Genomic DNA, 12,843 nt, shown 5'->3' with positions numbered 1-12,843 from the left:
CATATTTATTAGTTTTACATAGTAAAATATAAAACATTCACTAACTTGGTATAAATAAGAATTAGCCACAAGCTATGCGCATAATATATAAATTACGAATTCAAATTATAGAATTAAGATATTTAAAAAGCAAGACATAACCTGCATGCTAAGAGCAAAATTTCTTATATGAAGATTGAATATGTAGGGCTATATAACCTTTAATAGTAGTTAGTGCATAGACATGAACTCAATTACATCTTGAATCCTGAACTAAAACCGAACTACAATTACTGTTTCGCTTTCCATTCGTAACTGCGATAAAAGAAACAAAACAATAAACAATTGAATAATCAAAATTATCTTCAAATAGTAATTGAAACCGGAAATAGACAGAATTGAAACCAAAATTAAAAAACATGCATAGTTTTCTAGGCTGGTTTTTGGAGAAAAAATCTAATAGAACCGAGGAATACCTCTCATTCATAAGCTTACTGCGAATTTAACGTTAAACATGAGTTTGAAAGCAACAAGCACCGAACTCTTTGTAGCATAATATTGGGAATCCAATTAGTTATCTTACTTTTTAAGCGATTAGGGCAGCATTAAGCCAAATTATGCAGTGGAAAAAGGGAAACACACTTAGGTGATATTGTAAAAGCAAAAGGAAAAGAGACATTGATGGCTATGCCTTCAATTAATGGTGATAATTTTTGGGGATTGAATATATGGGATAGTGGTAGGACAAGGGAGACAAAGAAAGAATTAAAAGAAAGCTGTAAAGGGATTGAAAATATATATATATATTATGCATTAAGGTGGACTTGGGTATAACTTTTGTCTAATGAAATTGAAATAAAAGTAAAACATATGTGTAATGAGAAGAAAAAGATGTGGGGACGAAACTACATATAATTACATGGGCTCCAACATCATCTCCCATTAAAGCAACCTTTAACCTAAGTCCACTCCACTAGTTGATGTTTTATAATACGATGCCTGTTTCCCTACCTTTTCTGGTTAAAAATTAAATGAAAATATTATATAAAACTTTTCCCTAAATTTATTATTATTTTTACTAATTTTGATAATTTCGAAATAACAGAGATTAAAGAATATATATATATATACACATGCAATAATGCACTATAAAGATAGAAAGAAAAACCTTATAGGAGATATTTAAATATTCTCTACAAAAGAATCATACATCATACTGTAGGTGTAAGAGAAAGAAAGTGATAATAATTCTGATGAGTGCATAAAGCAGACAAGGAGAGGACAGTGGCTGTGGGGCATGAGAGACTACTGGGCTAAGGAAATGGAAGGATTATTAAGAAAGGAAAGAAGAAAAACCAAAAACAAAAACAAAAGGCAGTTCTTTAATCATGAAATGTTTTCACAGGCTAATCAATTTTCATCATTGTCCAAGGGAAGGGCTTTGCATGTATATCTACTAAGGCCAATCAATTGCAAGTCAAAGATTATCAAATGTTGAAGTACCATGTCAATCAAATTATACCACTGCAATTTGCAACTTACCCATGAAAATCAAATGCACACATGCATTCTGAAAGAATGAATAATGTTTCCATTACAATCAATCATAGAAATTTAGAATTATATGTACAACAACATCATTGTTCTGGCAAGAAAAAACCCATTTAAATGGTCAAGTTAAAAGATTTTTAGATTCTAAATTAACTTATTATTTATTGTAACATTAACCAAAATTGTAGTTAAGAAGAAAAATCTTAAACACACTTTGTATTTTGAATGTCTTTATTATCTAAACTTTAAACATAACGAATGACTGTTGAAGATATTAGACCACATTGGTGGATTCAATTATAGTTAAATTTTATATTATCATTTTTTATTTCTGTTTAGAACTGAGCCTTAAGAATTATTTTGTTTTAAGCACTCTATAAAATTGATAAAATATGATCTTTCATACTTATCACTACACTAACACAGCAATTAGGCACTCAAGATTGCTAGGTTTCGCATACAAGGTAAGAGTGAGATTGGGTCGTCCAAAAGGCAAGAGTAATCGCTAATACAAAGTGGAAGATGCATTTGAAAGGCTTAAAGAAGGCTTATGATCTGGTCATTTGAGAGATAATGGGCCAAAAGTTGTTCCAACATGGATGTGGCAAAGACCAAGCCAGGCTTTCAAACTGAGCTGCACCCTCATGCCTTTTTAAGCTTTAAGCTTAAAGAAGCTCAAATTTTGAGTAGTGAAAAACGCTCTTTCTCGCCATTCCAGGTATAGAGTTGCTAGCCACAGCCACCTTTATGCAGACAAGAGTATCTAATAATTGTTAGAATCTTTAGGTCAGGGAGCATGAAGCAAAATTCAGACCAGGTTACTTGCAAAAAGAATGAAACTCAGAAAGCAATTGGGAGATGAGAAAAGACAACACAAAAAACTGTGCTCCTGTCAAAATGGATAGTGTGCAAACAGCAATGCAGCACGCCCTTTGAGAGACATGTACCCATTCAGAATATAATTTTGTCTTATCCGCAGCAGAGCTCTTACATCTATTGGTTATCCCCTCTTTTATGTCGTATATTTTATTCTATGATTGTCTTTACAGGCAGAATTTCCTCTCTTTATATAGTTGCTCGTCTCTCCTGCTATCGTACCATTTTCCAAGATTATAGATTCCATTTTGGGACAGTATTTCAATGCTCTCAGGTTCAAAGTCCAAGCAACACCACCACAAGATATGAGTAGCTTGTATGAAATCAATCTCGAATCTTTTTTTTTTTTTTTTGAAGCGATCTTGAACCAATCAATATGAATCAAGGTCCTAGATTATTAGTATATTCTATTTATTACATAATTATCACAGGAGCACCCCTCATTTTAATCAAACACTTGCTTAATACTTGCTATCAGCCAAAACAAGACACTAGCATTTTATTCAAGGGAACTCGAATCTTGAGGAATTACAGTGAGAAGAAACTATAAGTGGCAGTAAACCACAATGAAGCCTTGTTGGCGGCCACCCCGGATCATTTCCTGACAAAGGAAACCCCCTTCTGAATGCTTGCTCCTAACTCTGTCTTTGCCTTCTCCAATCCAGTCCTGCTAAGGAACACACAATGTAAACCTTGTTTCTTTCCCATGTTAAGATTGTGGTAAAATGACCATGGTTTTAAAGCAACAGAATTTTGGAAAGAAATAGTTACAAACCTTTCATACTCATTGAGAGGGCCCAGTGGAAAAATTTCCTCAATTCCAGTACGTCCAAGCCGTACCTTGGATGCAAAGAAAGGGAGTTCGGTTACCTATACAAGGAAGCGTCATTAGCATACAACAATACAAGCTGCCTAAAGAAGCTAGGATATAAATAAATGGTAATAATGATCTTGCACAAAGCGGACTCTTGCATACTTCAGAAGCCACATATGCACATTGGATAACGCCTGCATCTCCCCTCATGCCCCGAAGGCATGCATCTGCAAATTTAACAGCTGCATATGCCTGCAAGTTCCATGTCCATTTTATTTTTGGTCATATGACATTCTTTCCAACCAGTTCAAATAGCAGGAACTAAGTAAGCATTAGAAAATTATGGGGGAAAGAGTGCAGATATGGACTAACCATAGATAGTGTTGCAGAACCAGTTCCAGCTTTGGCCTGCATAATGTATCAAAATGCTAACTCAGCTTCAGTGTGATAAATTAACATGATAGAAGATAGTTTTTGGTTTACATCAACATCCAAATTTAGGCGTTAGTTTATTTTGTTCTTCATTTCAGAAAATCCAGCTTGGTAGAGTTCTAACCATGCATCATTCAGTTTTTTGTTTAGATTTTTTCACCTTCACAGTCAGCAACTCACCATAGTTAAATTAGAAAGGCCCAGTTTTGTAGGCTCAAATATGAAGTCCAACGAAAGAAAAAGTCTATAACCCAGTAAAATTGAGCAAACTGAATTATACAAATTTGTCCGATTTATTTGGTTCTGAAGATGGTCAATTCGATTGGAACTTAAGTTAATTTGGTTAACTTAGTTTTATAATTTTTTGAATCAAACAAGCAGGAGAAACTAATTCTAACTCATAAATTTGGATATTACCAAAAAGATCTTTTCAAAATAGAAAGGGATATCAATCATTATTAGTTTAACCTACTTGCAGAAATGTTATAACGAAGTTAACAAACACCTTTTACCTCGACAACTTCTGTTCCACCATTTTGAATACGATCTGTCAAGTAGTCGATTTCTTTCTGGGTGAAAGAGCATGGAGGTTTAACCTACAAAACGAAAAAAGTAAGAAAAAAAATAAAGAGAGAGAGAAAACTGAGAGCAACAAGAATCCACAACAATGCAAAATTCCATATAGAAGGTCTCTTAAACCTGAGATAGAAGTGGTAAAATAGTAACCCCTGCATGACCCCCAACAACTGGAACATCAACTTCCCTAGGATCAAGGCCCAAAACTTCTGCCTGTGGTGTAACCAAAACATAGAAGAAAAACACTTAAATTGAAAACCAAAAATAGAATGGAGGATGCAATATAACCTAGTTGAGAATGGGAAGCAACTGTATTTAAACAAAATAATAAAAAACAGACCGAGATGCAATTTTCATATCTAGGTTAATAATGGTCTGGAAGCAGCTCCTACCATTAAACAGCTAAATACTAGAATCAGCATAGTTCATCTAACATTGGCTATAGTTTTCCCCAGTATTTCTTAAAACAATGAGAAGTCTTACTTCTAGCAAGAATTTTCAAGCCTCATTCATATAGCAGCAAGCCATATCACCTCTTACGGAGTATCTCCCATCATGTTGAGTTAAATCCTTGGTTTAATTTTGAGTTTAATTATTTTGCCAATTACATGAAAGAATAATGGTAACAGAAGCTTATCAATCTGATTTAGTTCATTGCATAACTGATTTTGTTATTTAAACTTTTGAATCAAATAAACAATAGCAGCCGGCGAATATCTTTGCTTCTTGCAAGTAAAAGAAAAGGAAAAAAAAAAAGAAGCCACCAAATTCTTTATTCAATTCAACATAGCCTGTAAATCCCAAATATAAGAGATCTATCCATCACTTTTTTCAATCATTGCAACTGAAAGAATGGTTAATCCAACATAAATGACTTTATAAATGTGTAAAACTCAGTATTTATGAGCAGATACAGCCAGCCTATAGTACCTTAAGACTATCAACAATGTAACATAATTTGTACACTTACTATGCATTAAGATGAAATAATGGCATGTTAATAGTTCTTACCACAAAAGTATTGGCTCTGACAACGTCAAGCATTGTCACTCCTAAAACTCGTTTTGGGTCAAAGGTGCCAGATTTTTTGAAAACTTCTACTGTGATTGGAACTGTAGAGTTAACAGGATTACTAATAATGTTAACAATAGCTCGTGGGCAGCACTTAGCAATTCCTTCACAAAGGCTCCTAACTATTCCAGCATTGATGTTGAACAGATCATCTCTTGTCATTCCTGGTTTTCTAGGAACACCAGCAGGAATGATCACAAGATCCATCCCTGTAAGAGCATCCTCCAATTGCTGCTGACCTAAGAAGCCACGTACCTGAAATTCAGGGGGAGAAATATAGAGATTGGTCAATTTTGGAGGTCTAATGCTTCAATTTATAGAGCATTTCATTTAGTTGTTTCTGGCCAATAGGGAAGACTTCATAACCTAAGAAAACAGTGGTTTCGTTACATATTCTTTATGAAATAGTGACGGCCAAACCATAACTCCATAATGGATCAGTAATCTTAGTTTGTAAACATAACTTTAAAATCAAACATTACCAAGATAAAAGAAATTAGAGATAGAGAAGAAGTGTCTCATCGCATGTACATTAGTAACTTGTGTCACTAAAATCATCACCAATCTAGCAAGCTTAGTGGCAAAAAGCAGTAACATGCATTGTGGGCATTATGCTTTTCTCTACAGACTCATGCTAGTGCAGTTCTTTAAATGAAGGGGTACAGGATACCTCTTACAACATACAGTTTATAGTACTGAATAAAAATAAAGCAACCTTGTGGACATGTATAACAAATGTGATCTATATTTCAATACTTTGCACGTAGCATGATCTAATGCTCAAACATACATCTTTACTGGGCCACTAATGCCTAAAGTCTTGTGCTTTGCCTAGGGCTATGAATGAGTCAAGCTAAGTCAAACCTCAAAAAATGCTCATGCTTTCGTTTTTCTAAGTCTAAGTTGAGCTAAACATTAAGCTCAAAGCACTTTTCAAGCAGTTTGCTAAATTTGTAAATGAGCTTAAAGTTGCTAGCAAGCTTAATCAATTGAGTATAAACATCTTCAGTAGAATTTTTATGTGATAATAACAATAGTACCTTAATATTGCATACAAAAAATTTGAATAAGATCTAATTCATCCTCGTATTACAGTAAAATTTTAGAACATATCAAGCTTTAACAAAGTAGTATTTTTAGTAAAGGATCATTTCAAGCTCTGCACAAAGCTGAGCCATGCTTAGAAATGATCCAAGTTCTTTAATAATCAAACTTTGATTTGTTTAGCTAACTAATGAGCTTCAAGAAGATTTCAACATGTGAATCTCAAGCAGAGTCAACAGCACCTTTCTAATTTTGATTCTGGTTTTCCAATTTGTTCAACAAAATCAACAAAAGGATCCAAACTCAAGACCCCCAAAACATTCAAATATAAGATCATCATCAGAATTGCAAACCAATAACAAAGTAAACAACAACTTCCACCCCTAAAAGATTACCAACAAATACTACACAATTATTGTGTTCTCTTTTGTAGGAATCAATGGATAACACATAATTAGAAGGTAGAAAAAGAAACGAAAAACATCTACTTATCTTACCACAGCACCTGTGTCCATATGGCTGATATCAGCAGTGACTCCAGGAGTATTAACAACATCATACAAATGAAGAACTGAAACCAATGGATTCATCTTCATTAACATAGCCAAAGGCTGTCCTATCCCCCCTGCTGCTCCCAGTATAGCTACCTTGAACCCTGCCGCCCCTCCTTTAGCCCGGCAATGCTCCCGATTCACACCGCAACTCTCCTCCATCTTCGCTTGTCCAGAAATAAAAACAGAAACCCATAATTCAGAGAATAAAACTTAGCCAAGAAAGCAAACTACAAATCAAGAAAGTCTTTTTCTTTCAACGACAGACCTGGAGATTAGGAGGATTGAGGTGGGCAGCAATTCTTGCAATCCGTTGCATCTTTAAGAATTATTGGGTTTTGGTTAGTGTTGTTCAAGCGTTCGTTACGTTTGATCAAAAATAAAGATTGAGCTTATTATAGTTTATTGATGTGTATATGTATATTTATATGAAGACAGACGAAATTGAGCTGATGACAGTGACAGATTTGTTTGGAAGTGGAAAAAAGAAATAAAAATAGAAATTGGGAAGTGTGGAAACGAGAAACTGATCTTATCTCTGGTGAGGAAGAGGAAGCTGTCACTATATGATTGTTGCGACTATCGGTGCAATCTTCAATTCTGCTGTTTCTTTGCGTCACTAATCTTTTACTTTTTTTCTTTTTCATATTTTAATTTATTTCTACTTATTTTTTAGATGTGGGCTAGTTAGCCTTAGGCCTCTTCACGGCCCGGTAAAAATCATGTTTCTAGCATCTGGTTCGATTAAAATAATATGGGTAAAATGCATGCCGGATCAATACATGATATGAACAAAGGTTATCAATTAGGTGGGTTCCACGTACTTAAATAAGTGCATATCTTAATTTATAGGAAACTTTTTTAATTTGACTTTCGTTCTTTCAATTTTTTAGTCAGCTCTATACTCATATACTTAACATAAAAAAAAAAAATATTAATTTAATAAAAATTTAAATAATAAATTTTTTTTTTATACTTAATATTTAATCATGGTATAAATCATAAATAAGATACATTAATATCTTGTTATATTATATTAAAATTAATACAATAAGATAAAATATAATATAATAATATATTTTTTTAAAATTATATAATATATAAATATTATTATATAGATAATTTTTTAAAAAGAAACTTATAAAATTTATAACTTATTATAATAATAAAGAGTTTATTCTTATTTATAACTAGTCCAAATTGAAACCATAATTTAAATTACTATATAGAAATTATTTCGATATAAATTATTATAAAGAGATTTTAATATTTATATAAGAAAAGAAATTGTTACATATAACAATCGTAAGAGTAGCATGATACAAGCAATTTTGTAAAATGTTTTGATTAAATTAATATTGACAAGCATTAACTGTCAAGTGTAACTAATAAAGACACATAAATCGCTCAACAAGTCGTCCCGTTTTGGAAAAGACCTTCAGTGAAACATTAAGCTTTGTAGCTGAAAAGAATGCTCTTAACAAGGAAATAGGGTTTTAAAGTCTATAGATGCTTACCACTTAAAAATAGTAATTTTTGATCATAAAAGTTAAATTGAGTTAATAGATGCTTAAATTGGTTTTTAAAGTTAAAAATTGTAAAATGATATTATTAATATAATGTGATGTGGAGAGGGAGTGGATGCTTTTGTCTGAATGAGAGAAAGATTGACGTTTAAGGCACACCAAAATATATCTTCACTGTCAATTAATCAATCAAAATGAGGATTTATTTTCTGTAGCATTCAAGTGATTGAATAATATAAAACAGCTTATCCTTACTCTATTTTCTACTAATATTTTTATGCACGTAGCTCCATTAGAACCCCCCATCAACTTTGTATTAGATTGGTTTAATTTGATTTAATCATGTTTGTATCATAATAATGCAATATAAAGATAATTGAATTTCGATTAACAATTGGGGTTTTTACTTTGTCCTTGTGGCTTGTGCTGGCATTTTTAGATCTAGAACTTGGATAACTCATATAGCCAATGAAGTAACTACATCATTTAAGGATAATGCCTATTTTAAAAATGTCACTTTCCTAATCGAAGGATTTTGATATCCACCGAAAATAATGTTATAATCTAAGACAAACAATGTCATGCAGTTGAAATTAACCTGTATTTAGTGGGGCGATTTTTTTTACTATTCTAAATATAGTGAATAAATAAATGACATATATATAAGTATTGTATACTTTAATATTATTTATTTACTAATTTTATCTTTATATATGAAACACACTTTTATCAAATATTATTAATTTAATAAGTACAGATTAAAAATTTCCTTTATTAGTTAACTTAGGGTATCGACACCTTTTAACTTTCTCTATTTCAAATTTTAAAATTTTATGAAAAGTTTAATAAATTTGTTTCAGAGAAGAAATATTGATATTGATTAAAAATATTTACTTTTTTTAATTTATACGTAAATTAGGAGTAAACAATTAATAGAATAGGAAAATGTTTATTTTATATGTGACCTCTTTTTTCCAATTTAGAAAACCGATCTTGAGTTTGCATTTCTAGTTTTCTTCCAATAACTCACGATAAAATGACTTGGGAGTATTATATTTTTAAGCTATTTATAATTTATTTTTTTATTTTCTTTATTTCAAAAAAATATATTTTTCCTTTTTGTCTATTTTTTTATTTTATTAATAAAAATTTAATTAAAAATAAAATTAAAAATATTATTGAAATACATACGTTCTAAGATAAATTTAAATAGAGAATTAATTATATATAATTCAGTAAAAAAATATATAGAAAATATTATTAAAAGTGCTCCGAGAACCGATAATTCGTTCGCATCTCTATTCTAGTGGCTAAATCGTTTTAACCTTGCCGTTAAAGTTAAAAACAAATGCTTATATCAAGAAAGCATTAATATTACAAAAAAGAAAAAAAATTAATGGCAAAAGGAGATGAATGAAGAATTGTGTGATATTGGAGGCCAAACGTACATATATTAAATATGAGACATGTATATGTACACATACATATACATATGATATAACGACCGAAAGTAGCATTCAAAATCCATGGCTTAGAGAGTGTGCAAACAAAGACCCTGTCAAATAATAATTAATAGGTAGAATGTGACCATGAAAGAGAGGTGTTTTTGTTTCCTGTCTCACCAGAAAAACGGACCAAAGAGTAAGTTGAAAAGGGCCTTTCACCGGCCATCCACATCCCAACAAAGTTACTCAGTGCACAGAATAAAATGCCCTTCTCACTCTTCCTATATCAACCCTTCTGATATGGGCCCCTTTCCTTACAATTCTCCTCTTCTTCACTCTCTCTCTCCACTCCATTTTTAAAGAGAGTAAGAAGAACAAGAAATAGAAAGGGAAAGAAAAGAGAAGAAAAAAGAATCAAAGAAGAATTAGTACTGGTGGGGCTATCTGGGTTTAAAAGCACAATCAGAAATGGCTCAAGAGGACAAGCACTTCTCATCTTTCTCAACCACCCATTTGGGCCATTTTCTTCTAAATTATATCTGATGACCATTTTACCCTTTGCTCCAATGGGTTAGTCTACTGACATCCTCTTGCAAATTATAGGGTCATTTTAGTGCAATTGCATTAATGGGTGTGTGTGTGTTGTGAAGAGCACTACTACTACAATGTAAACTCTCCTTTTCTTTCTCTCTCGCAAGTCTAAACTACATATAACCAAAAAAACAAAGTCTAAACAACTACAGCAACAACAAGAACATTCCTTCTTAGGATAGATAAAGGCAGACAGGATGGAGCCAGGCATTTGTAGCTACAATTCTCTACTTAATAAGTTCAGTTTCTTTCTTGTGTTAGCCTCCTCTTTTTGGTTATATCTCATAATTTCCTGAGATTGTTATAGAGAAAGAGGAGAGCAAGAAAAAGAAAAAAACATAAACAAAAAAGAAAGAAGAAGAAGAAGAAAAAAGAAAAAGAAGTATTATCATCAACAATTTGTCAGTATCATGGATTCATACAGCATCTGAAGATTCAGAGCTATATTCTCTGTATGTACATGATAATTTTTGAATTATGGTTTTCATTAACTGTTTAATGATCATGATGATAGTGCATGTTTCTTCCCATTTATTCTTTCCTATATATGACTGAATCTATATATTTATTTATGTCTTCATAATTTCTTTGCACTTCTTAATTCATGTCATGTTGGTTTGCAGTTTGCTTTCTTTAGAGGAGGAAACTGTAAGGATAGAGAAGATTAATTATGTAATAAATATTTCTCTCTCGTCTAATTGTTTTCCGTTGTTCATGAAATTGCACTTCTATTTTTGCTTTTATCTTCATCTCATGTATTAAATTGACTTGATCTTTATGCTCAATATATATAAAATAACTTAATTTGATTATGCTTGAGCAAAAGAACAGTAGTGTTGTTGCTATTCTCCTGTCCATATTCTTTGTTCTCCCTCTTCGTGTTGTTGGCCGGCGAGTCGAATGCAAACCCTTCCTTTGTGGGACTTCTATAATTCTTATTATTTAAGATCTTAAGTAAACTCTTTTATGTCGGCAAAAAGATTGCCTTTGTTTCTTGTATTTGTACTTGTTCTTGTTCTTGTTCTTTTCCTTAATGAACTTCTCAAGAAAAGAAAAGTTAAAGCTGCAGATATACATATAGATAGATCGAAGGGTATATATATATTATAGGCTAAACGAAAATTGCAGTAGAATTAATGGTGAATAATAAGGGAAGTGTGCCTGAATGGTGCGATGTGGTGGCGGAGGTGAGTGATAAAGAAAAAAAAAGAGGGTTTCTATTGAGTGTTTCTTTTGTTAGTTTTGTCTAAACAAGGAATCATTGCCAATATGACAAGAAAAGGTCATAAAAAAAGAAAAAAGAAAAAAGAAACGCCCGTGAAGAAAATCTTTGCAATCATGATGACACTCCCAAGTTGAATGCTGTTTTTTAGCTGTTTTGTCCTTCTGCATATTTCTGTACAATATAAACAAAATAGAATATTATATGGGAAGCTTAGCATGATATAATGGAGACCCCTCAGTGCTCTATAATGCATCATGTATAGATCATGGGCATCAACTTTGATGAAGAAGCTGCACCCTGATATTTTCATGGTGTACATTATTGCTCTTGGTGCTAACATCTCAGTGTATACATATATGTAAATACATCTAGCTATATAATCTTATTATATTCTCATCGGAAAAGGGGATAATTAGTTCCCATGCAGATTACAAATCTCATATTCAAACATTTCTGCGGTTATTGCAGACAAATTTTGTTTAGGAATAAATATATTAAGGATTGTCTTAATTATTGTGATCATGTTGATGAGCAGGACAAAGTTAATCATAAAGTGCATTATTAAATTGTAACGTGTTGCTAATGATACGTGCTTTTTAGTACAGCTTTATTTTCATCTACGCGTGGGGGGGTTTTGGCATACAATTGTTCTCAGTTTGTTGTTATTGATGAACAAAGTCAAGCAATGCGGTAATATTATAATTACATACTTTGGTTCGAGTAACCAAGCTTGCAATTAAAATGTCCTTAGGCAGCAGCACATCATAGTTTACAAATACATATAGTGCCAGACTTTGAGTTCAAGTTTTAGATATGTATTAAAACTTTTAATGTTCTCATAATGATTTTTTTTCATATTTTAAATTAGTTAAATTAATTTTGAATATTAGACGAAAAAAGAGAGGATATTATAGCTTAGTTACCGGTTGATATATGCACTTTCAATTAAAAGATGTACATTAGAGGTTTCGAGTTTGAGATTTTCTATTTTGTGACGGATCTGCCTAAAATATTTGAAAGTATTGTGGCACTATCACAATATTATAAAATAATATTTATATCTAACTTACTTAGTTCATGTTTTAATAATATTTTATAATATGTAGATAAGCTCTTAACATTTGGATAATTAACTGTTCAGTAATAACTTTGGTGCACTAAA

General features: G+C 31.9%; 1 protein-coding gene and 1 long non-coding RNA gene across 2 annotated transcripts; one reads left to right on the top strand and one right to left on the bottom strand.

The window, feature by feature from the left end:
• Positions 1-2,783: 2,783 nt before the first annotated feature.
• Positions 2,784-7,493, bottom strand: LOC8275944 (malate dehydrogenase, glyoxysomal). Its single transcript, XM_002531952.4, has 9 exons — positions 7,163-7,493; positions 6,841-7,056; positions 5,240-5,554; positions 4,352-4,441; positions 4,165-4,248; positions 3,593-3,628; positions 3,383-3,472; positions 3,182-3,276; positions 2,784-3,073 (listed from the first exon to the last, which is right to left on the bottom strand). Exons 1-9 carry the CDS (start codon positions 7,211-7,213, stop codon positions 3,001-3,003), a joined length of 1,050 nt encoding a protein of 349 aa, XP_002531998.3. The 5' UTR covers positions 7,214-7,493; the 3' UTR covers positions 2,784-3,000.
• A 2,093-nt stretch (positions 7,494-9,586) lies between these two features.
• LOC107262272 lies at positions 9,587-11,268 on the top strand. The gene is made up of 2 exons (XR_001536158.3): positions 9,587-10,908; positions 11,080-11,268. It is a non-coding gene; the product is annotated as an uncharacterized LOC107262272 (long non-coding RNA).
• The last annotated feature ends 1,575 nt before the right edge of the window (positions 11,269-12,843 follow it).

Source organism: Ricinus communis, chromosome 7 (genome assembly GCF_019578655.1).
Source record: "Ricinus communis isolate WT05 ecotype wild-type chromosome 7, ASM1957865v1, whole genome shotgun sequence".
Lineage (NCBI taxonomy): Eukaryota > Viridiplantae > Streptophyta > Magnoliopsida > Malpighiales > Euphorbiaceae > Ricinus > Ricinus communis.
Note: the sequence above shows the minus strand (reverse complement) of the source record. Positions and strands in the feature narration are given on the sequence as shown.

Bases quoted from the DNA above. Each gene is read 5' to 3' on its own strand.
- LOC8275944 (XM_002531952.4), bottom strand. From the start codon at position 7,213: ATGCAACGGATTGCAAGAATTGCTGCCCACCTCAATCCTCCTAATCTC. The intron at 7,057-7,162 runs GTCTGTCGTTGA...GGACAAGCGAAG, and splicing joins TCAATCCTCCTAATCTCCAG to ATGGAGGAGAGTTGCGGTGT. The intron at 3,277-3,382 runs GTATGCAAGAGT...TTCCTTGTATAG, and splicing joins GTGCATATGTGGCTTCTGAA to GTAACCGAACTCCCTTTCTT.